At 35.3% G+C, this 20503-nt stretch overlaps 3 protein-coding genes across 17 annotated transcripts in view; 2 read left to right on the top strand and 1 right to left on the bottom strand.

The window, feature by feature from the left end:
• The window catches only part of LOC132275869 (uncharacterized), a 28114-nt gene extending 20727 nt beyond the window's left edge, over positions 1-7387 (top strand). For 7 of the 14 annotated variants that reach the window (XR_009470789.1, XR_009470778.1, XR_009470784.1 and 4 more), the window contains 5 exons: positions 36-451; positions 2489-2656; positions 3844-3926; positions 6531-6788; positions 7057-7387. The gene's annotated coding sequence lies outside the window, so the exon portion shown is untranslated. The other 7 variants (XR_009470788.1, XR_009470787.1, XR_009470779.1 and 4 more) reach the window with 6 other exon arrangements.
• On the top strand, positions 179-11370 carry LOC132278130 (E3 ubiquitin-protein ligase ATL42-like). The gene is made up of 4 exons (XM_059779946.1): positions 179-451; positions 9670-9814; positions 9920-9984; positions 10504-11370. Exons 1-4 carry the CDS (start codon positions 179-181, stop codon positions 11368-11370), a joined length of 1350 nt encoding a protein of 449 aa, XP_059635929.1.
• Positions 11371-13461: 2091 nt separating this feature from the next.
• Positions 13462-17137, bottom strand: LOC132275868 (uncharacterized). 2 transcript variants are annotated; one of them, XR_009470776.1, is made up of 3 exons: positions 16853-17135; positions 16490-16699; positions 13462-13596 (listed from the first exon to the last, which is right to left on the bottom strand). XR_009470776.1 is itself a non-coding variant. In XM_059777039.1 (3 exons), exons 1-3 carry the CDS (start codon positions 17096-17098, stop codon positions 13565-13567), a joined length of 414 nt encoding a protein of 137 aa, XP_059633022.1. In that variant the 5' UTR covers positions 17099-17137; the 3' UTR covers positions 13465-13564. The 2 variants fall into 2 exon arrangements, 1 of the variants encoding a protein (XP_059633022.1); XM_059777039.1 differs by having other exon boundaries at positions 13465-13596; positions 16490-16625; positions 16853-17137.
• Positions 17138-20503: the final 3366 nt, after the last annotated feature.

Here is a 20503-nt window from a genome sequence, read left to right as displayed (position 1 = left end):
TTCTGTTTGTTGCTTATTATGGTTAAATGTGGCAGAAAGTACCATTAGAAATTAATAGGTTGCTGGCATGGAACACAAAGGAAGTTGATAAAGTATTTATTCATTATGCTATGGAGGGAGAACTTATTGAGATGGCTACTCTACTGTTGGTTGCTCGAGAAAAGTTAACCCTTTGAGCATGTCAATACTCAAAAGCATCATTGAAGAGATTGTAGGACTAACTGAAGATGAATTCAAATTGATCGGAAGTCACAAGAATGATAAGTTGGTTGACGAGATTGTAGGACTAACTCAAGATGAAAGCAAGTTGCTCGGAATTAATAAGATTGGTAAGTTGGTTCGGTCGCTTAACGATATTAAGGCAGCGATGATGCGGGGAATATTGTTGCTCAAAGTGTTTGAGAAGGCTGGTGTTGCTCTTGAAAAATACAGGCAATTAGTACAAAGTGAAGTAAGTTGTTATGATCTGTGTTTTTTATGGTTTTTGTGCTTGTTTCTTGCGATTTATTGTAATTCTCATATTGTTTGCAACATTCATAGATTTAAACTTTTTTTCTTTTCTTCCAGAAATTGTGTAGAAATTTATTTGGTTATGATATTTATACCTATTAAAAATTACACTGACCCCCATGTGGTTTGCCTTTGTCACCCAGATAGAACTTGGCAATGTTTTTGAAAGTCACACCTCCCGTTAGCTTTTCCACATTGAAAATGTGTGAAATGTCTAAATTGCCCTAATTTTTTAATGCTCTTTTATTATAAAAAATAGAGAAACCAAAAGACTACTTTGCCCCTAAAACCAAAAGACCCATTTTTAATGCTTTTCTCACATTTTTAGCTTACCCCACCACCGACCATTTCCAACACCACCCACCATCGCCGCCCACCACCACCTGCCCCTTCTTTTTCTCTCTCCCCACTCACCACCGCAACCTTCACCCCACTACCACCATTAAAACAAGCTTCGCATCAATCACATACCAACCCGAACCCCAACTCAGTTGAGTCCAACTCGTTCGCCATTGAAGCCTTGCTCGACCTCGAAACCGAGGCAGACAAAAACACCCCTATACACCTCAATTACGTCTCTCTCTCCTCCACCACCACAATCAGCTGTCACCTTCCCTCTCTACACATTTCAATTGGGACACTCTCTCTTCCACCCTTCCTCTCTCTCTCACTCTCTTTTTCAATAGTCCACCTCCACCACTCCAACCACCCACATCCATCACTCCCTTCGCCATACTCCACCACTCTAATCACCCAACTACCACACACCTCTGAATCCCTAGCCTTTACCACTATTGACAACTCAATTACTTAGAATCAGTGATGTTGTGGCCTGAGTTTGGTTCTAGGGTCGCAACTACGCCTTGTTTAGTACCCTCTTGTAGCCCGATATATAATGGGCGTTTAGGGTTTGGAGTGGGATATAGATAGACACTGAAAATCGTAGAAAATAGAGCGAGAGAAAGGGTTTGGGGGTTGAAACTTGTACCTACCAGATTTTTGCATAGTGAATGCTTTCACCGGAACTTCATTGTGGATGTAGGCTTTGGCGAGCCACGTCTGCCGTGTTTTGTGATTGTTGCTTGGTTGTGATTGGTTTATGGTTTTGATGGTGAAGATGGCGTCAATTTTTGGAGAATTTTCGTTTCTTTCGTGTTTTGGTTGTGATTGGTTTAAGGTTTTGATGGTGAAGATGGTGTCATTTTTTAGAGAACTTTTGTTTTTTTTTTTTTTTTTGTTTTTTTTGTTTTTTGTTTTTTGTTGTTTTTTTTTTTTCCCCCAATAAATGGAGGAAATTTTTATAAATATAAACATTATGGAGAGAACTTTTTGTTTCTTGATAAGGGAAGGCATAGGGAGGTTTTACAGAAGGTGTTTGGTGGAATGAAATTGCATGACTTGCCTTCATTGGTTCATTAGTTATTTGTTTTGTCAGTGCAGGGGTTATATGGGGCCATCTTGAATGGCGAAGACTTCAATTGGGGTGATTGAGGGTGGTCTGGACCTTGATGGTTCGACCATGGAGTAGTGGTTGCAGAGGATTGCAATGTATGTGTTTTAGAGAGAGAAGGAAGAGAAGAAAGAAGAGGTGGTGGCTGTGGGTGGTGGTGGTGGCAGCATTGTGGGTAGGTGGTTGAGATGAAGAGGTTATTTTGGACATTTAAAATTAGTTAGAATGGGTTGATTGGTAATTTAACTATTCAAAGTGTCACTTCACAAGTAAAAGGGCATTCAGGTCATTTTACCATGTGCCGGAGCGTTCACGGAGTGTCTTTGTCTAATGGAGCGAATCTGAGGAGGTGTCACTATGAAAGAATTGGGTGTCAAAGAGGCAAACCACGGGGGTGTTGTGAATGCTAGTTGTTTTTCCTTTTGAATGAAAGAGGTCATCTTTCAACTCGTATTACTACCAGTTTCCTCATGTTTTAAGTTTTGACCCAACACTTCACAAAGTTACTCCCTTAATGTTTTCTTATAGATTCCAAAAGAAAAGGTGGTCAACGACATTAAGGCGCTGCTTGAGAGAGCCGGGTTTGTTATAAACGACAAAGATGTTGATTTAAGTGACATTGACTGGTTTGGCAGCTAATTACTTTGTTCAGTTGATCGGTGAAAATTTTGTATCTTCTTATCTCTCTTTCTTTAGGTGATTTGATTTTGAATAAGCTCTAGTATTCTAATGCATGTTTATTTTTTCGTGACATTAAAATGCCATAGTGAAAGTGAAAGTATCAAAGAGGCAACGGAAGAATTAGGTGATTGGTTGATTTCCACTTCAAGTGACTCATGCTTCAAAGGAATTTTCCAGAAAAAATCCATTAGGCTTTGTTTGATTAGATGGAATCAACTAGAAAAGAAAGGAAAGAGAAAATTTTTAAATTTTTTTAGAGTTTGGATAGATGGAAAAAGAATCGTAATAGAAAATATAGTTTCCCACATTAGACTAGTTTCCCCCAAAACTTTTCTCACATAAAACACGAGGAAATAATATTTTCTCTTGAAAACTGCTTCTTTTTATTTAAAGTTCCTATTTTTTCCAACAACTGAATCATGTAAAACAACTAACTTCTTTCTTTTCTAACTGAGTTTCTTTTCTACTGAGTTTCAAAGAGTCAAGTTTTCTAACAATTTCTATTTTAGTGGACTTCTAAAAGGCAAGTTCTCTCTAAACATGTTCTTTTGCAATACTATTTGGACGATTTTTTTTTTTGGGTTCCAAATATATACATTGTATTTGATATATATATATATATATATATATATATACCCCTCTATTATATATACATAGAATAATATATGTTTTGCTTTTTTGTGTTCTCTAGTTGAAAGCCCATGAGTCCATGAGCCCAAATTTTTTATTTTTTATTTTATTTTTAAGCCTCCTTATTCCTTTTAAATGAATAGTTAGTTTTACTTCTATGGTTCTACCTAAGAAGTCTTGAAGTATTGTTTTATTTTATACAATATAAATGAATATAAATAATTATATTATTAACTTTATAATTCATCATTTTTTTTAAAACTTTGATAAAAATAGATATCATCAAACACAAATTTATTTATTTTTTTAGTATTTGAAATCATAAGGGTAATTTTGGTATGCACAATCACTTTCTTTTCATTTTCATGCTATCCAAACTAACAAACTAATATTTTCATACAATTTTCTTGAATAAATTTTCATGCTAACCAAATGCTTGATAGAAAATAACTTTTCTTTTCATTCACTTCACTTTTCTTTCATTTTTCATTTCTTTTCTTTTCTTGCTTAGTTATATCTAACCAAACGGGGCCTTAAAGTAGTCTGATTTTGTTATGTTTTGTTTTACACAGAAGAGAGTTTAACATTGAGGTCTTATTCAAAGGATCTCTGCATGCCACCTCCCTCACTGTCTAACAGTTTTTCCAAGGAAAAGGTAAGAGACATAGACAGTAGTTTGTCCTTGCTGATGTTTTTCTCATTAGGGATGGTAAATTCTTGCTTCACATATTTTGAAGTATAAATTTTAATCTTTTTGTGTGCTGTTAAGAATTATATTCATGAATACTTGAGCAACTCATCTCTCTCCCATCCACTTATCATTCCTCCCGACCTAGCAAACACTCATTTTTGGTGTTTCTCATATCCGAGGTTGATGCTACTATATTATCAGCTTTTTTATGTGGCATTTGAGGATCACCTATGTGTGGTTGGTTATATGATGCATTGATTCTACCTACATAGGATCTTAGCACTGGAGGTTTGGAAAACGAGGGTGATGATCTCGTGGCTTATCTTTTTCTTACCCATTCCCAAAACTATGGTTGGGTTGATTGGAAAAATTCCAAATGTTTTTGCTGCCTCTCTCTACTCTTCATCTTCCCTCTATTCATCTTATATTGCATTACTCTCTTTCTTCCTGTATGTTCAGTAACTTCAGTTGGGTTTTGGAAGTGTCTTATGTGGCCATTTGCATAGTCCTGGCCATTTGCATAGTCCTGACTATTCCAGGCTCTCATTACAATATTATTGAAATCTACTCTTTACTTTCATACTTTTACGTACTTTTCTGCATCCTCTATTATATCCCTTTTTTTTAGTCTATCAAAGCATGAAGCTTTCAAGGCTAGAGGTGCATTTTACATAATCTCAGATTTGGTCTTGTGTCTATTAAGAGCCGTTCCACGATATTCTCCACAATTTTTTATTTATACCCCAAAAAATTGTTCTTAATAATCTGAATCTAGGTAACCTTAGGGTTGCATTACTTCATTAGTGCGGAAAAGTTTTTGTATCTACAATCTAGCAATCGATCACTTACCAAACCAAACTAATTCTGACCCCTTTCATCTATAAACCATATACATGTTCCTCTACCTTTCAGGGCGATGGTTCTATATGATTTTGTTGATAAAAGAACACCAGAAAATTATTTGTATGTAGCATATTACTAAGTCTACTGAGTCAGCCAACATCATGAGTTCAATATTGATAGGTCTTTTAATGCGTCATCCCACCACTGGAAATCAAACGAAATGCTTGGGTTTTCAGAGGCAAGATCTCCTCGCTGAACCATGTTTTGGACCAAATCTGTTCCTCCATCATGGAGAGGCTCATGGGTGGGTTTTTGAAAGATTCACCCCAATCTTGTCGTGTTTTGCTCATCTGGGGTATCTCCCCCTCCTCCTGCCATCCTCCAAGGAAGCCTCTTGACTTGAGATCGGCTTGAGAATTGTTACTGGGCTTGGGTTTATTTTGGCTTTTTTTGTATCGTATTCCCATTTATAAGTGGTGGTTTCTAATTGGGCCTGGTCTCTCACTTAGAGATCTTATCCGGTGGACTTGTCCACTTTTTTCATTTTATTGTTTTATACAATTTGCTTGAAATTCTGGAAAAAGATATATGTATAACTTCTACAATTAGCAAATTTCTTTGGCTATATATGAGCACCAAAAGTCACGTGTTTTGTTTTCCTTCCAACCTCATTTAATCCAAAGGTTCTATGTGTGATAGCCTGTTGACAACAATTGAATGTCAAACATTAAATTAGTAAGACTCACTTTTAGAGAAATTTTTGTAACCTTGTCTACTTGTAATTCTTGTTTCATTAAATGTATTTTTTTTCTTTTTCTTTTTTGGGATAAAGAAGTAGCAAGTCGGGGATGTTGAGGATGTCTTTCTTCCATTTTTTTATTATTTCAACAATATTACCAATTAAATCCTTACGACAGTGGAATGCCAAACTATCAATGAGTTGGACTCACTTTTAGAGAAATATTGGTACCCTTGTATGTGTACTTGTAATTTTTGTTTCATTATTTTTTTTTTTCTTGGATAAAGAAGTAACAAAGTGGGAATGTTGATCAACATTAAAAGTGTGCCTTGTATCCAAAAAAGCCCCAGGCTTGTCAAGGCTCAGTTAAGAGTGCTTCGACCTACTAAAGGCCAAGCCCAAGCCCCCAGACTCTCTCATTTTACGTCCTTTATTTAATGACCATTAAATTAAAATGTTTTGTATAATATCACGATCATATTTAATGGATCATATTGTTTGACTTTATGATATATTTGACAAATTCATAGATTTATGGTTGACTTATTACATTAATTGCATTCATTTTGATTCTAAATAAACATGATTGTATATGTTTAATGTCTACTTGATCATAGCTTTTTATTGTCACATCTAATTTACTAAATTTATACGCCTAAGAAATGATTTATGCAACATCAGTTTACCAGATCCTCTTAGCTTGATAGGTCAAAAATCCCATTTTTATAGAATTATTATTTTGATATGATTTTTGCACATCATTGAAATGTTGGAAAGATTTCTTTATTTTGATATTGACTAGTATGTGTTGCATAGTTCAATAATTTTTATTAAATTAATCTTTAATATGCTTCTTTATCATACATGCGCCTTTTATCAGTCTCTTGCCTTGTATTGTGCCTTGCGCTTGGGCTCCAGGAGACCTTTGGCGCTTTAGTGTATACCTTGAGCCTTAACAAGTATGCTTTTTGTGTATTTTTGAACAGAGTTCGGTCATATATAAAACTTTTAGAACATTCATCGAATATGGGCCCCTTGTTTTTACGCCTTCATCACGGTCATACGTTACATTCCCGCTCATGGATAAAAAGACAGATCGTGTTGCTATAAGTGTTAACTTTTCGAGAATCCCTAGACCCCCAGCAATGATAGTATCTGCGGCATATCTTCTATCAAGAAATCAGTTTGCCTCCTTGGCATTAGCAATCAAGAAGAGGTTAACTTGCATATGATTGGCAAATAAGGTACTGATTGCTTTTCCTGCATTTTGAATTTTTGTCTATTCATTTCAAATTTATTCCTTGAGTTTCATTTGTTGATCAATATTGTATGATCGACAACTCAACTTTGGCATATCCTCTTGCCCTATCTTCAGCTTTTACAAATAATTACCTCTACAATATGTTTTGATTTTGATTTGATTAGTGTGCATATGGAATTTTTGGTGATTGAATTATTACCTGTTTGGATTGGATCTTTATGGATAATGAAAATTATACTGTCTTACTGTAGTCAATGGACTCATGATTGCACTGGGGGTTGACTTGGCCACTGTTTGAATTGTAAATGGAAGCTGTTATAAGGGCCCTAATGGCCGTGCATTTTCTTAAGAAGCAAAGCTGGGAGGCTTATGCAAGTGACAAATAAAATACAGAAGATCCTTCTTCTACTCATGATGCCGTGTTTTATAGTTGTTATTTTATTATTTATTTGAGTTCTAATCTCTCAACTTTGGCTGAGAGGAAGCCTTAGTAAGTTAGTCTTGTAACTCTATGTTTTCAATTGTTAAATTTGTTTGATGTTCATACTAACTCAATAAAATATTTAAACAATTTTAAATGCATGTTCCAGTTTGTTAATTTCATGTACTTAACCGTAGACTAAAATTGATTGTATTTGGAGTCTAGCATAAAGGTTACTTGTATATAATCATGAATTAGTAATTTTCATTGGACTATTTGAGAAATAAAATAATAAATTATGACATTTTATGCCTAAGGATGAATAATTAAAATTTATTTATTTTTCTTCAATTAATTATTTATGATTTATGACGCAGATAATAAATAGGAGGAACAAATTATGACATTTTATGTACTGAAAAGTAATAAATTATGACATTTTATGCCTAACTGAGGATGAATAATTGAAATTTATGTTTTTTTCTTCAATTAATTATTTATGATTTATGACCACGATAATAAATAGGAGGAACAAATTCTGACATTTTATGCCTTGATTCTAAAAAATAATAAATTATGACATTTTATGCCTTTTCATATCTTTTTATTAATTGTATTGTTACTTTAGCTTGAATCACTCAATTTTCGGTAGAATTTGTTAAGTATTAATTTTAGAATTAGGATGTCCCAATATTATCATACGCTTATAGAATGAATTTATTATCACACCAGTAAAGCGCACGTGCAATGTTAGTGGAGTGTAATATAATTCAAAAAAAAAAAAAAAAAGTAAGGAAAATACAATATTGGAGTTAATAATATTTTAAATTTTTTTTAATAAGATTATATAATTATATATTTGATTAGTACCCTAAATTGTATTAAAATAAAAATCTATTATTAAATCATTTGGGTTTGCGTATGCCTATTAAGAATCTTATTGTATTACCAACGGGCCTAGTAGTATTGGCCCTTACTTTTCAGAGGAATGTCAAGAATTCTAGCCTCCAAAGAGGCATCTAGGGGTGCACATGGTCCGGTTTGGACCAGATTGATTGTATTTTGAGACTAAACTATTTATAACGGTTCCACTATTTTGAACCAAACCAAACCAAACTGCGAAAAATCGGTTCGGCTCGGTTCGGTTTGTCGGTTTCGGTAGATTTTCTTTTTATTTTATTTTAATTTAAAGGGGGCAAAGTTTTTTTTTTTTTTTCCTAAAAAATCAACCAACATTGATATAACACGCAAAAAAAAAAAAAAAAAAGAAAAAAGAAAAAAAAAAGAAGAATTTTAAGAAGAAATAAAGGAAAGAAAATTGAGATATATTTGAAAAGAGAAATTTGACTTATTTTTAAAGAAATTAAGAAATTTAAAGAATAAAAGAAAGAAATGGGGCACGTGAGAACTTTACTTGATTTAGGTTTAGGATATGATTTTATGTATATACATAAAGAATAACATAATAACGGTTCGGTTCGAGCTAATCTGGTCTAGCACGACCCTAAACCAAGACCGGACCGAAAAATTACGGTTCCATAATTTTGGGCCCAGGACTGGACCAAACCGCTATACAACTAGCCCAAACGGCTATACAACTAGCCCAAACTGCCCAATTCAGTACGGCCCGGTCTGGTTTTCGGTTTACTGGATTTTTTGAACACCCCTAGTGGCATGCGTGTGTGAGTATCAATTATGGAAAAAAAAAAAAAAAAAAAAAAAACCTATTGTATTAAAGTAAGGAATCATTAATATGAAACTTAACTATTTATAATGAAATTTATTATACTCGATTTACAAATTTTTACCCTAAAAAAATACATTTTTTTATATATAATATATTAATAACAAATTAATAAATTAATCAAAAGGAAAATCAATTGAATCATACTTCAGGAAAAATCAGTACAATCATATATATATATGATGAAGGGTACTAAAGAAATATTAGAAGGGTAATTTTGGGAATAAAGGGTTTAAAATGGTTATGTACCATGCACATGACCAATTAATATCTATTTTTTATCGGAATTCTGACCCAAATTAAATTATGGGGGTGTAATTCGCACAAATTTAAAACTATAGGGATGTTTTTCAGACTTTTCCCCTTATATAATATAAAGCAGGGAAAAGTGCAAAAAATCCTTCTGTACTATTGGGGTTTTGCAACTAATTCCGTTGAACTACATAAAACCTCCTTGAACTAACAAATTGTTGCATTTAACCCCTTTGAACTAACAATAGGGTGCTGGAAAAGCCAAAAGACAACATTACCCTCAATTATCCACAGCGACCTGTCTTTGGGCCTCATTTTTCTGCACAGAGAGAGAGAGAGAGAGAATCAGAGCCGAAGCTGATGATACAACCAAAGCCAAACTATATATATATATATATATTCCAATTGGTGTTGGCTTTGTGATGGGGATGAGTGGTGATTGTGGAGGTTTTGGGTGGAGGAGCGGTGATGCTTTTGGTTGAACGTGGTGGTGGTTATGGGTTTGATGTGTCATTTGGTTACTGGAATAGGGTGATGTGCGGTGGTGGTTTTGGGTTTGCAGAGATGGGTGGCGGGATTGGGGTGGTAGTCGGTTTGTGTATTGGTTTTAATGGTGTGCCGTTGAGATGCCGATGGAGGTGGTAGTGATGGTGGTGGGTTTGATTTGGTTTAACGGTGTGTTTTGGCATGAGTTCAGGGGGGTTTCGTGGTGGTTATGTTGGTGGTCGTAGACGGTGGTGGTGGTGGTTAGAGGACAATTTGGTATTTTTATATATGGAAGGGCATTATTGGCCAAAAAACTCAGTTTGTTTGTCGCGTGATTCTCACGTGCTCATTACTGGACGGCTGGTCACCGGATGGGGTGATCTGTAACTTTTTTGCATAGTTCAGGGGGGTTTCTTGCATTTTTGGTAGTTCAAGGGGTTAGTTGTAGATTTTTCCATAGTACAGGGGTTTTTTGTGCACTTTTCCCTATAAAGTGGAATGCAATGCTTTTAATTTCATTCACAAAGTAATTTTAAAGATGGAATATTCATTCCCCTCCTTTCTTGGAATAGTCATTTCATCAAAATCATTCAATTTCCAACAAGAGGATCACTTAAAAAAAGTACGGAGCAAAAATAATAGGGCGAATTGCAAAAAAAACCCTTTGACTATTACCCATTTGTAAGAAATTTCCCTTGTAAATGTTTTTGGCTAGAAATCCCCTCAACTATGAGGAGGGGGTGATTTAACTTACCTCCATTTAACAATTTTGTGAGGCAATTTTTTCTGACCAAGTTACCCTTACATATCCAAGTTCGAAGACAATGGCTGGAGAAGCACTCAAGCTGTCCTCTTTGCAGGGTTAAGGTCAGTGCTGATGACCTTACATACTTCGTGTACTCAACCATGGAGCTTTTTGTCCAGAGAGAGGAAGACCATCATGGTTCTTCGAGATTTAGCATTGGAAGCAGCTTTAGGAAATCTGAAAAGGGTAAGAAAGAAGAAGAATTTCCCATCCAAGTAGATTGTGACAGCGACGAAAATGAAAAAGCTCTACATAAGTTCAATCACAGGATCATTATGTCTGATGTGGTCCTCAAGAATAGATGGAGCAGTGTGAGTTCTTCTGACCTCATGCTCCTGAATTCGGAGATCCTTAATGCTATGTCAAGCAATAGATTCTCTTCCTTGGATGTAAATAATGATCAATCCGCGACACCAAGTGGGGTTGAAGACACAGAAATTTTGAAGATCAAGGAGGAGATGGAGAGGGAGAGAGTGTTTGAGAGCAGGGTCAATAAAATCAACCAAACTGATTCAGATCTTCCTAACACTTTGGAGTCCAAAATAAATCAAAGTCAAACATCAAGATTTTTGAATCCCAACACACACAGATCGATGTCAGATATAACAGTTCATCCAAGATTCACAGAGTTGGGCATGAGAAATAGTAATAGAGACACTTCTCTTCCTGAAAATAATGTCAAGGAGGAAAGATTGAGGAGGCTTTGGTTGCCAATTGCAAGAAGAACAGTTCAATGGTTTGCCAATAGAGAGGAAAGGACACAACAGTCTCGCAACACAAGACACTCGATGTGTAATTTTGTTCTGTGCATCTCAAGCTTGTTTCAAACTCATCATATATTGATCACATTTCCATGATTTCACTTTAACTTTTGTAATAAATAGATTTAGTAGAAACACTATGCAAGTTTTACACATAAAATCCATAATGTTATATTGAAGTTCTTAAATTTCATAAATTTGTTATTGTGATTCAAGTCAACAAACCCTGTGTGTTACTATTTGATACTATTTTTTTTTTTTGGTTTCCTGTTTCATGACAGCGACGAAAATGAACACACAGGAATCTCCAGTATGCTGCTTGCAAAAAGCTCCGAAGCACTCTCTCTCTCTAAGGGATATATTGTTTTTTAAGCTAGGTCATTGAACTGCGCTCCATTTGGTTGATTAATGGGTGGTAAATATATATTGCTCTCTTTTTTTCTTACAGTTATTAGAAAGTGTGGGAGATTTTTTTATTTTTTTGGTGAAGACCCAACTGAAGCTACTAACCCAAATGTAAGGGTAATTTGTTCAGAAAAAATTCAGATTGTTAAACGGAGGTAAGTTAAATCACCCCCTTCTCATAGTTGAGGGGAGTTTCTTGCCAAAAACATTCACAATGGGGTTTCTTACAAATGGGTAATAGTCAAGGGTTTTTTTTTGTAATTCGCCCAAAATAACATTAAAAATGGCTTTACTTAGGAGATCCAACAAAAGTCAATTTTTTCTTGATATTTCTTCTTTAATTTCCAAATATACATCGAAAATATATATTTACGTTTAATTTTCCTTCTTAAGTCATGACCAAACGAATGAATGGGTTCTCATTTCATTCCCTAGTTCATTTCATTCCTACCTTATTTCATTTCTTCATACCAAACTAGCCCTTAAACTAAGACAAATTAATAATTTTAAAAGAAAACAATACATTAATTACATATCACCTTGAAAACTTATAATTCATTAATTCTAAATTTGGACATTGAATAATTTTTTTTTTTTTTTTCATAAGAGCTATAGAAGTGACAAACCATGACCACCCATTAATATTGACTTGACCATTGTGTAATAATGGACACTTGATCTGGGCAAGGGTCCTCAACTCGCCGGAGATGATGGGTCACTGAAGTTCTTCATCTTTTTCTTGACGGAATTCAAAGTTCTTCATCTTCACCGTCTGGTTTGGTCACTACCATTGGGTCGTTGATGCTCGGTCTTCTCACCGGAACAAATGGTCCATGCAACTCATTGTGCTTATATGTATAACAAATTTATATAGGTTTTGGAACAGGTAATGAGAGATTATTAGACCAGCTTCAAGGATTGAAAAATCAATCTCACCAAGTTGGTTTGTTAATATTCTTCCATTTTTATCTCTAAGCACTAAGATTTCAATTATCGGTTGAGCCCCATTAGAATAAAATGTTTACAGAATCCACAGAGAACTGACGGTAATATTTAGTAATAGTAATGAAATAAAAACAACGAAGTGTTTGTGGATGCAAGTGATACCCATTGGATAAAACATTCCTAAATTTTTGGAAACCCAATCACAAACAATAAAAAATTTACTTTTCAAGAAACTTTGGGGAGGCCACACACTTTTTGTCACTGCTTTTTTAAATATTACGTACTTGATAACATTCTCAGGATCCAACCCTTAATAAAATTTCTACAATTTGCCCAATTCTTGCAATCCTCATGGTCAAGAGCATCACATTCCAAATAATTAAGGCGGCATTTTGTAGGGCCAGAATCTTTGTTGCAATCCCTCTTGCAGTATGATTTCCAGCACGTCAACTGACAGCAAATACCATGTTGCCCCTAAAACCTAGAAAAAATAGCAGAAAAAAGTGTAATTGTCATTATGTAGAGTTTATAATATATAGAAGACACAAACTTACTAGGATTACTTTGATACTAATGAAATAGAGCCCATTTAAATTTCCCCCTATTATTTATTTTTGTTTTCAATGCCAGGTGAACAACAAAAGATCACGCCTAATAACTTTTTCTTTTCAGGAATTTAAAATACATTTTAAAAAGTAAAGTAAAAGTGCCTGACTTCAGATTTGTCTGAAGACAATTCCTCATCAGACGATTCGCCATTGGATGATTCGTTATCCGATGATTCTTCAGCTTCAATTCCTTTTTTCGGATAGATCTCATGTCTCATGTCGTGGAATCTTCAATTGATCACACATGACTTGTGTCTCAAAACCTCTTTTGCCTTTCGGAAAACTTTGTCCCAACTCCCAAGGTCAAACGTGAAGCTATATACGCAACTCTATTAGCTATAGCATTTCCTTGAGGATGTAGAAACTTTATGTGATAAACATCAAAATTTTTCAACATATCAATAATTTTTGTGCAAAACAATAGTTTTTATATCAATATAATTGAAAACAGAAATCTAAATTTAAAGAATAAACCCAAACTTTATACAAAAAGCGTAATTAAAAAGTTCTAAATACTCCACTGGTATACGCTTCTCATCATTTAGCACCTTGACAATTGTTTTATGGTCAATCTCAAATATCATTTCCTTTACTTCTGATTTACTTCAGAGAATTTCATCAATCCCATGATGCACTCCAAGTAAGAATACTTCATCTCTAGACGTTGCATCAGGAAGTGGCTTATGGAAATTTCCAAAATCATTCCCTTACAATCTCGGAATACTTCTCCACAAGAAGCTTCTTTAGTCCCACCAAGATTTTCCTTAAAAAAACCCAGAGACGTTTAACTTGTGCCAACCAACAGGTGGCGGACGCCAAATACATGCAAATATACCATCTCTTGGAAAATTAATCGGACAACTCTCCAAAACATAAATTTGCTGCTTAAACATGTAATTATAAACCAGTTAATCATATTGTATAGGAATGCGTTGTACAAGGAATGAACACTTCTATTACTACAAAGAATGCTTTGTACAAGGCTAGCTCAAGTTCTCTATTTAGCTCTCAACTCACACTCTAGAACTTGGTTACAAACGACACTTGGCTCTCAACTCACACTCTAGGACTTGTTGGTTACATATGACACTAGTCATCTATTTATAGGCCTCCTCACCACTCTCTTAACTTCATACATATTTTACGTATTTACAAACTCAACAAAATTCCCTACTCATCTAAAATCTTCTCTTCTCTACTTCTCTACATATTTACATGTTCTCCAATATTCTAAAATCTTCCGACTCTCTCTACAATACTGTATATTTCTCTACACTAAGCTGGAATACACTAGCACTCCACTTGCCTCATGCCACGTGGTAGTCATCATGTAAAGTCCTTACCGCTCGGGTGTCGCCTGTGTGGCATAGCCACGCTGTACAATTAGGCAGGGTGTATAGCTAAACACAATGCAAAAATTCAAACTGAATTAGATCTTCAAAACCATTTCAAACTCTGGGCAATATGCTTTCATTACGGACTTTTTTCTTCATTTTTTAAAACTAGCAACGACAAGCATGGAACTGATGTTCTGGAATTATAGCAATAAATGATGGCAATTTGACCTTTCCTTATCCTCTCCATGAATGATATTAATATCATCATTCGGAACAAATTCATTTGCTCTTTTTCTTCTTAATGTCCTCTTTTATTTCTTCTTTAACACTCACTGGGCATCTTATGCATGCACTCACATTCCGGTGGTTTTTCTGAGACTGTTTCGGATTGCAGCACATAAACTTCCTGCAATAGCCGATTGCTATCGCCTTCATAACAGGAGACCGATTTTGTATAACACAATTCATAAGACCATCCCAAGATTGGAAGGTGGAGGACTCTGTTGAGCTCCAGGGGATGTTGTACAATCAGTAGATAGGTAGTGGGGAGGAGGATGAGTGGGCATGGGAGTGGCTTCTCATTGGAGATTTGACTTTTGAGGTTCGCCCTTTATAAGTGATTATTGAACGTGGAGGGATTGCCTTTTTCCTTGGAAGGCAATTTGGCACACCAAAACCCCTTTAAAGGTAGCTTTCTTTGGGTGAAGAACTTTATGGAGGATTCTGACAATAGATAACCTCCAGAGAAGGCGTAGGCTGCGTATCTGATCGTCGTTGTATGCGTAAGATGGATGAGAGTCGATAAACCATCTACTCTTGCATTGCCCGGTGACTGGAATGGGGCTTTATTCTTGTTTGCTTTGGTGTTTCTTTGGTCATGCCTAATTCTACCTAAAGCATGCTTACAGCTTGGAGAGGATGTACAATGAGGAAGCAAACTCGAGATGCTTGGATGGTTGCTCCTCTTTGCTCGTGGTCGGGTATTTGGGAGAGAGAGTAATAGGGGATCTTTTGATGGGGAGGAGACTCCTATTTGGGCACTCAAATTCTCTATTCTTATTTTGTTAGTTGTTACTGTAAATGGTTGAAATTATAAATTTGCAGAGGATACGATGATTTTTAAGGATAGTTTGAGGAAATAGCATATTGTTTTGGCTGTGAGATTTGTATTTGGGATGCGTTCAAGCGCTATTCTATGATATGTTAGTTATCACCAAAAAAAAAAAAAAAAAAAATTGAAGAAGAATAAGAAGCAGCAGCATTAGCACTTCAATAATGGATAAGAAATGTAACTTCAACTAATATTTGCATTGCTTTCTGGTTCAATTTTTTCATAATTGTAAACTGCAACCTCAAATTCATGCTCTTATCATGACCATGACTTGAGTTCTGTTCTCAGTCCAGGTTTGGTCATAACTAATTAAGAATCGAAGTAGAAATGAATTTTGTGAAAAATGAATAAGTACTGTTATGTAACAACTATAGATTGAACATACCAAATCTCCGAATCTCCGAACAAATAATATCCATGTTTTACGTATTCATTTGAATCCCACTAGGATACCTAGATATAAGATTTACAAATTCCCCCCTCCATATTTTTCTTTTTCCTTTTATCTCTTTAAATATGGGGTATCAATCTATAGGATGCTCCTACCCAAATTCAAAATGGATTTTTTTTTTTTTTTTTCAAATGACAAATATTAAAAAAAAAAAAAAAAAATTGTGCACCATATTACGAGGATAATGCAAATGAACAGAGAAGTAGAGGTTAAAACAATGAAAATATACAACTGCATCAGGCTCTAAGCTCATAAGCTATAAATAGAGCTTTTGGATCACATAACTTGTAACAAAATTATATCATTCGAATGGATAAGTTATGAAAAATGAGGGAACATGCATCATAAACACACCTACCTGGGCCCTCACCGTTGATTGCATCACCAGCTTCATTAGTAAAAAAGGTATTACTCACAACATCTCTAACTGCATCAGGCTCTAAGCTTATAAACCATTGCCGGCTGTCGCAAGTGTTCCTCATCATCATTTGCGGCTAACAATGCAAGAATTAGTCAGCCAAATATGATATGACAGATGAAGATGTAATTTCCATTTGAATTTGAACTCCTACAGAATATCCAAATTCAAGCCCAAACCAAATTTAAAGGTAAACCAAAAGTCTTCCACAACACTATGAAGAAAAAAAAAATACAAAAAATTGTTATATATGCTATGCGAAGAACGCAGCAAAGGGCAATCTTATTCAAGTCAAATAATTACATTGATCAAGTGTTGATCATCATCTTTGCAGGGATATGCTGGTCCTTCTTTTAGGAATCGATTGAATGCTCTGTTTTTCTTACCTTCAGCGTGAGGAAGTTGTTTGGAGCACGAGTCCGAGTCCGAATTGTTAGTTGGAATATATGATTCGGAATTGGAGTCGGAATAAGCGAAGGTGCGAAGGGAACGAACAGCCATTCGAGAGAGGAGCTTCGAGTAGCTTGTGATGAGATCTCTTGATGCCATTCTTACATCTAGGGTTTTGGGGAGAGAGAGAGAGAGAGAGAGAGAGAGGAGGGGTAGAGGTTTTTTTAAGGCTTAGTTTAGTTACAGAGAAGAGAAAATAAAAGATACTACGTAGCAATAATTTTTATTGTAATTGAAAAAACAAATACTAATTAAATTATTATGTACTATTTTAAATAAATAAGATATGAGTAGATTAATAATTTTAAAAAAAAAATTATTGAGAGGAGTTTTAGAATTATAAAAATATTAGAACAAGATGAATAAGGAGCCTATTCTTTCTTTTTTTTATTTATTATTATTTGAACTCATCCAAAAGCAATTAACTTTTTTCCAACATGTCATTTCCTTTCATTCACGATCCCTTCAATTCCCTCCATTCAAACTGATAGGGAAAAATATAAACATATCCTACCCTCGATAAGATTGATTAGATTTCATTATCAAATATAATGAAATCTGACATAATACAACAGGTAAGAATAATCCTATTATAACTGGAGGAGGTCAAAAGGATTAAATTATATCCCGACAAATCTGGCAACAAATCTCCTATGATTTCACACAAGCAGGAGATAAGATCAACCATCGATATCGGCGGAACAATTTTGATTCCAATCGACAGCCATAAAGAAGGCACCAAGCTATTAAAGAAGGTACGACGTAAAAACTATTATTAATCCCTGCCATCTTTTTAAACCTCCGTGACTAATTTGATCGTCGGAGAGCTCTTGGCAGGCACCACACCGGTGCCGTCAAGGTTCATCGATCTTCTCCTCTCTTCCTTGCAGGAAAACGGTATCGTATCGGACTGCGCAAATTTCAGCCTCAACAGTTGGCGCCGTTTGTGGGAACGACGATTCCCTTGAATCAATTAAGTACTCGTTGGGTATATAAGTTTGCAGTCCGGTATGGTTACCGAAGGAACACCGTCGCAGGGATCTGGTCAAAGGGTAGAGTCGGGTGAAAACCTGGACGTCCTAAACGACCAGGCACGGCTTGCAGCGTTGGAACTGCAGGTTCAAACTCTGAGTCAGGGTATGAACTAGTTGATCCAGCAAAATGCAATACTCTTGCAACACTTGTTCCACCAGTTCAACAAAACTTTCCAGGACAAGATCTCTCAAGTCCAAACGGAGGTAATGGGAATCTTGAAGAGAAGGATAATCATTCCCCCAAAAATGAGACTGAAGTCGAACAAAGCCAGGTGGGAACCCGACGTAGAGAGGTGGTTCACCCATCTCTCCCACGGAGTTCCCGACCTCCTGAAAGCATAGCCTTCTGTCTTAAGAAAAAGACCTAGAAAGTTACCCATATCGACTTGCAGATCAAGGATCTTAAGGGAAAAATGGAAGATGTAATGCAGGCTATGAAAGGGAAAGGTCATGCCGCCGTAGATGACCAGGTACAAAGGACCAACCTGCTTTTCAGCCCCGCCGTTATGAAATGTCCACTACCTAGCAAGTTCAGGATGCCCTCGTTCGAAAGCTTCGATGGGACCAAAGATCCCTTCGATCACCTGGAAACTTTTCAAGCTCTTATGCATTTACATATTGTGCCAGATGAAATCATGTGCCAAGCTTTTCCCACTACACTTAAGGGATCAGCGAAAGTTTGGTTCAACAAGTTGAAGCCAGGAACCATCAACACATTTGAAGAATTGAGTAAGCAGTTTGTGAGCCACTTCATTGCAGGTCAGAGGCATAGGAGGCCGGCTACCTACCTGTTTACCGTGGAGCAACAAAAGGAAGAGTCGATTCGAGAATACATCACCCCGGGATGAAAATAATACTAAATATAAGAAATCGTTCTTCAGCCAGAGCGACAGCACATATCATGAGAAGGACTCAGATGAGTATACCGACTAGAAATTGTCTCACGGCTGGAATTAGCCTTATCAAGTCATTCACAATAAAGACTGGAGGCATCTTAGTTTATCATTTTAAATGGAGGGTAGCTCCATCACATGTTTTTTTGTTTTTAATAAGCCTTTAGGCAATGATGGTCTTTAATAAAATTCTTTTTAGTTTATACGTGCAATATCCCCGTACTATAAGGGATAATAAATGAGTGTCCCGTAGTATAAGGACCCGGGATGAGTAAATCCTGTAATCCGTATCCCCGTACTATAAGGGATAGTAAATGAGTGTCCGACCCGGGCTGAGTGAATCCCGTAATCCGTATCCCCGTACTATAAGGGAATAGTAAATGAGTGTCCTGTATTATAAGGACCCGGGCTGAATGAATCCCGTCATCCATATCCCCGGACTATAAGGATAAGTATCTTGTATTATCAGGACCCGGGCTGAATGAATCCCGTAATCCATATCCCCGTAATATAAAGGATAATAAATGAATATCCTGTACTACAAGGACCCGGGTTGGATGAATCCCGTAATTAATATCCCCTTACAATAAGGGATAGTAAATAAAAATCATTTATTAAAGAAGTGAGCTGAGTAAAACTCGTAAAGTTCAATTCCCGTATTAAAGGAGTGAAACTCATACAATTTATTCCCTTATCAAAGGAAGAGTACTGTTCCCTCGGGTGCAAAAAAAAAAAAAAAAAAAAAAAAAAAAAAAAAATTCCTGAGTTACTATTCACGTGAATAGTGCCCGCGGGTACTGTTCACAGGGGTATTTAAAAAAAAAATTCCCTTAGTTACTATTCACATGAATAGTACCCGCGGGTACTGTTCACAGGAGTTGAAAAAAAAATCATGAGTTACTATTCACGCGAATAGTACTCGCGGGGACTGTTCACAAGGGTTGGAAAAAATATATATATATATATTATTATTATTATTTATTACATTCCCAAAGCTAGACGTGCAAGCTTGGGAATGGGGGGCAACTGTAATACTACTAATTTTAAAAGGATAGTCTCGGTATTTATTTATTTATTTTTATTGTATTTTTTTTAATTGTTTAATTGATTATTTGACTAATTGTTTATGTGTTTAATTGAATTAAGTGTTACTTGATTAATTGGCTACTTATCTATGTGTTATTTGTATTTTGTCTAGGTGTTATTTGTATTATTTGTTTAATTAGATTGTGTGCTTAAATGATGTATTTGATTAATTGTAATTAATTGTAAATTAAATGATTAAATGTTTTATTTTATTTTATGGTTAGTAGTAATGGGCCAACCAATTGGGTCCCATGGACTACTTGGATAGGAGGTTGGATGTGTATGGATTATTACCCATGGATAATGTATGTATATATATAGATATATATTATATACATATATAAAAAGGAAAGTAGTTTATTAATTATTTTTATGGTAACTTGGATAGTAATATTTAATCTGATATATATGTTTTATATTTAAATAATAAAAATATACATAGATTTGATACGTGTTATGTTTTAAGTTACTTTATAATATTATGGTAACTT

The sequence above is a fragment of the Cornus florida genome, unplaced genomic scaffold, assembly GCF_030987335.1.
Source record: "Cornus florida cultivar Cherokee Brave unplaced genomic scaffold, ASM3098733v1 CherokeeBrave_3.0.0_Hap2_Chr10, whole genome shotgun sequence".
Taxonomy (NCBI): Eukaryota; Viridiplantae; Streptophyta; class Magnoliopsida; order Cornales; family Cornaceae; genus Cornus; species Cornus florida.
Note: the sequence above shows the minus strand (reverse complement) of the source record. Positions and strands in the feature narration are given on the sequence as shown.

Bases quoted from the DNA above. Each gene is read 5' to 3' on its own strand.
- LOC132275868 (XM_059777039.1), bottom strand. From the start codon at position 17,098: ATGGCATCAAGAGATCTCATCACAAGCTACTCGAAGCTCCTCTCTCGA. The intron at 16,626-16,852 runs GTAATTATTTGA...TTGCATTGTTAG, and splicing joins ATGATCAACACTTGATCAAT to CCGCAAATGATGATGAGGAA. The intron at 13,597-16,489 runs GTAGGTGTGTTT...TATCACATAAAG, and splicing joins AATCAACGGTGAGGGCCCAG to TTTCTACATCCTCAAGGAAA.
- LOC132278130 (XM_059779946.1), top strand. From the start codon at position 179: ATGTCAATACTCAAAAGCATCATTGAAGAGATTGTAGGACTAACTGAA. The intron at 452-9,669 runs GTAAGTTGTTAT...GTGATTGTGGAG, and splicing joins GGCAATTAGTACAAAGTGAA to GTTTTGGGTGGAGGAGCGGT. The intron at 9,985-10,503 runs GTATTTTTATAT...TTTCTGACCAAG, and splicing joins GGTGGTTAGAGGACAATTTG to TTACCCTTACATATCCAAGT.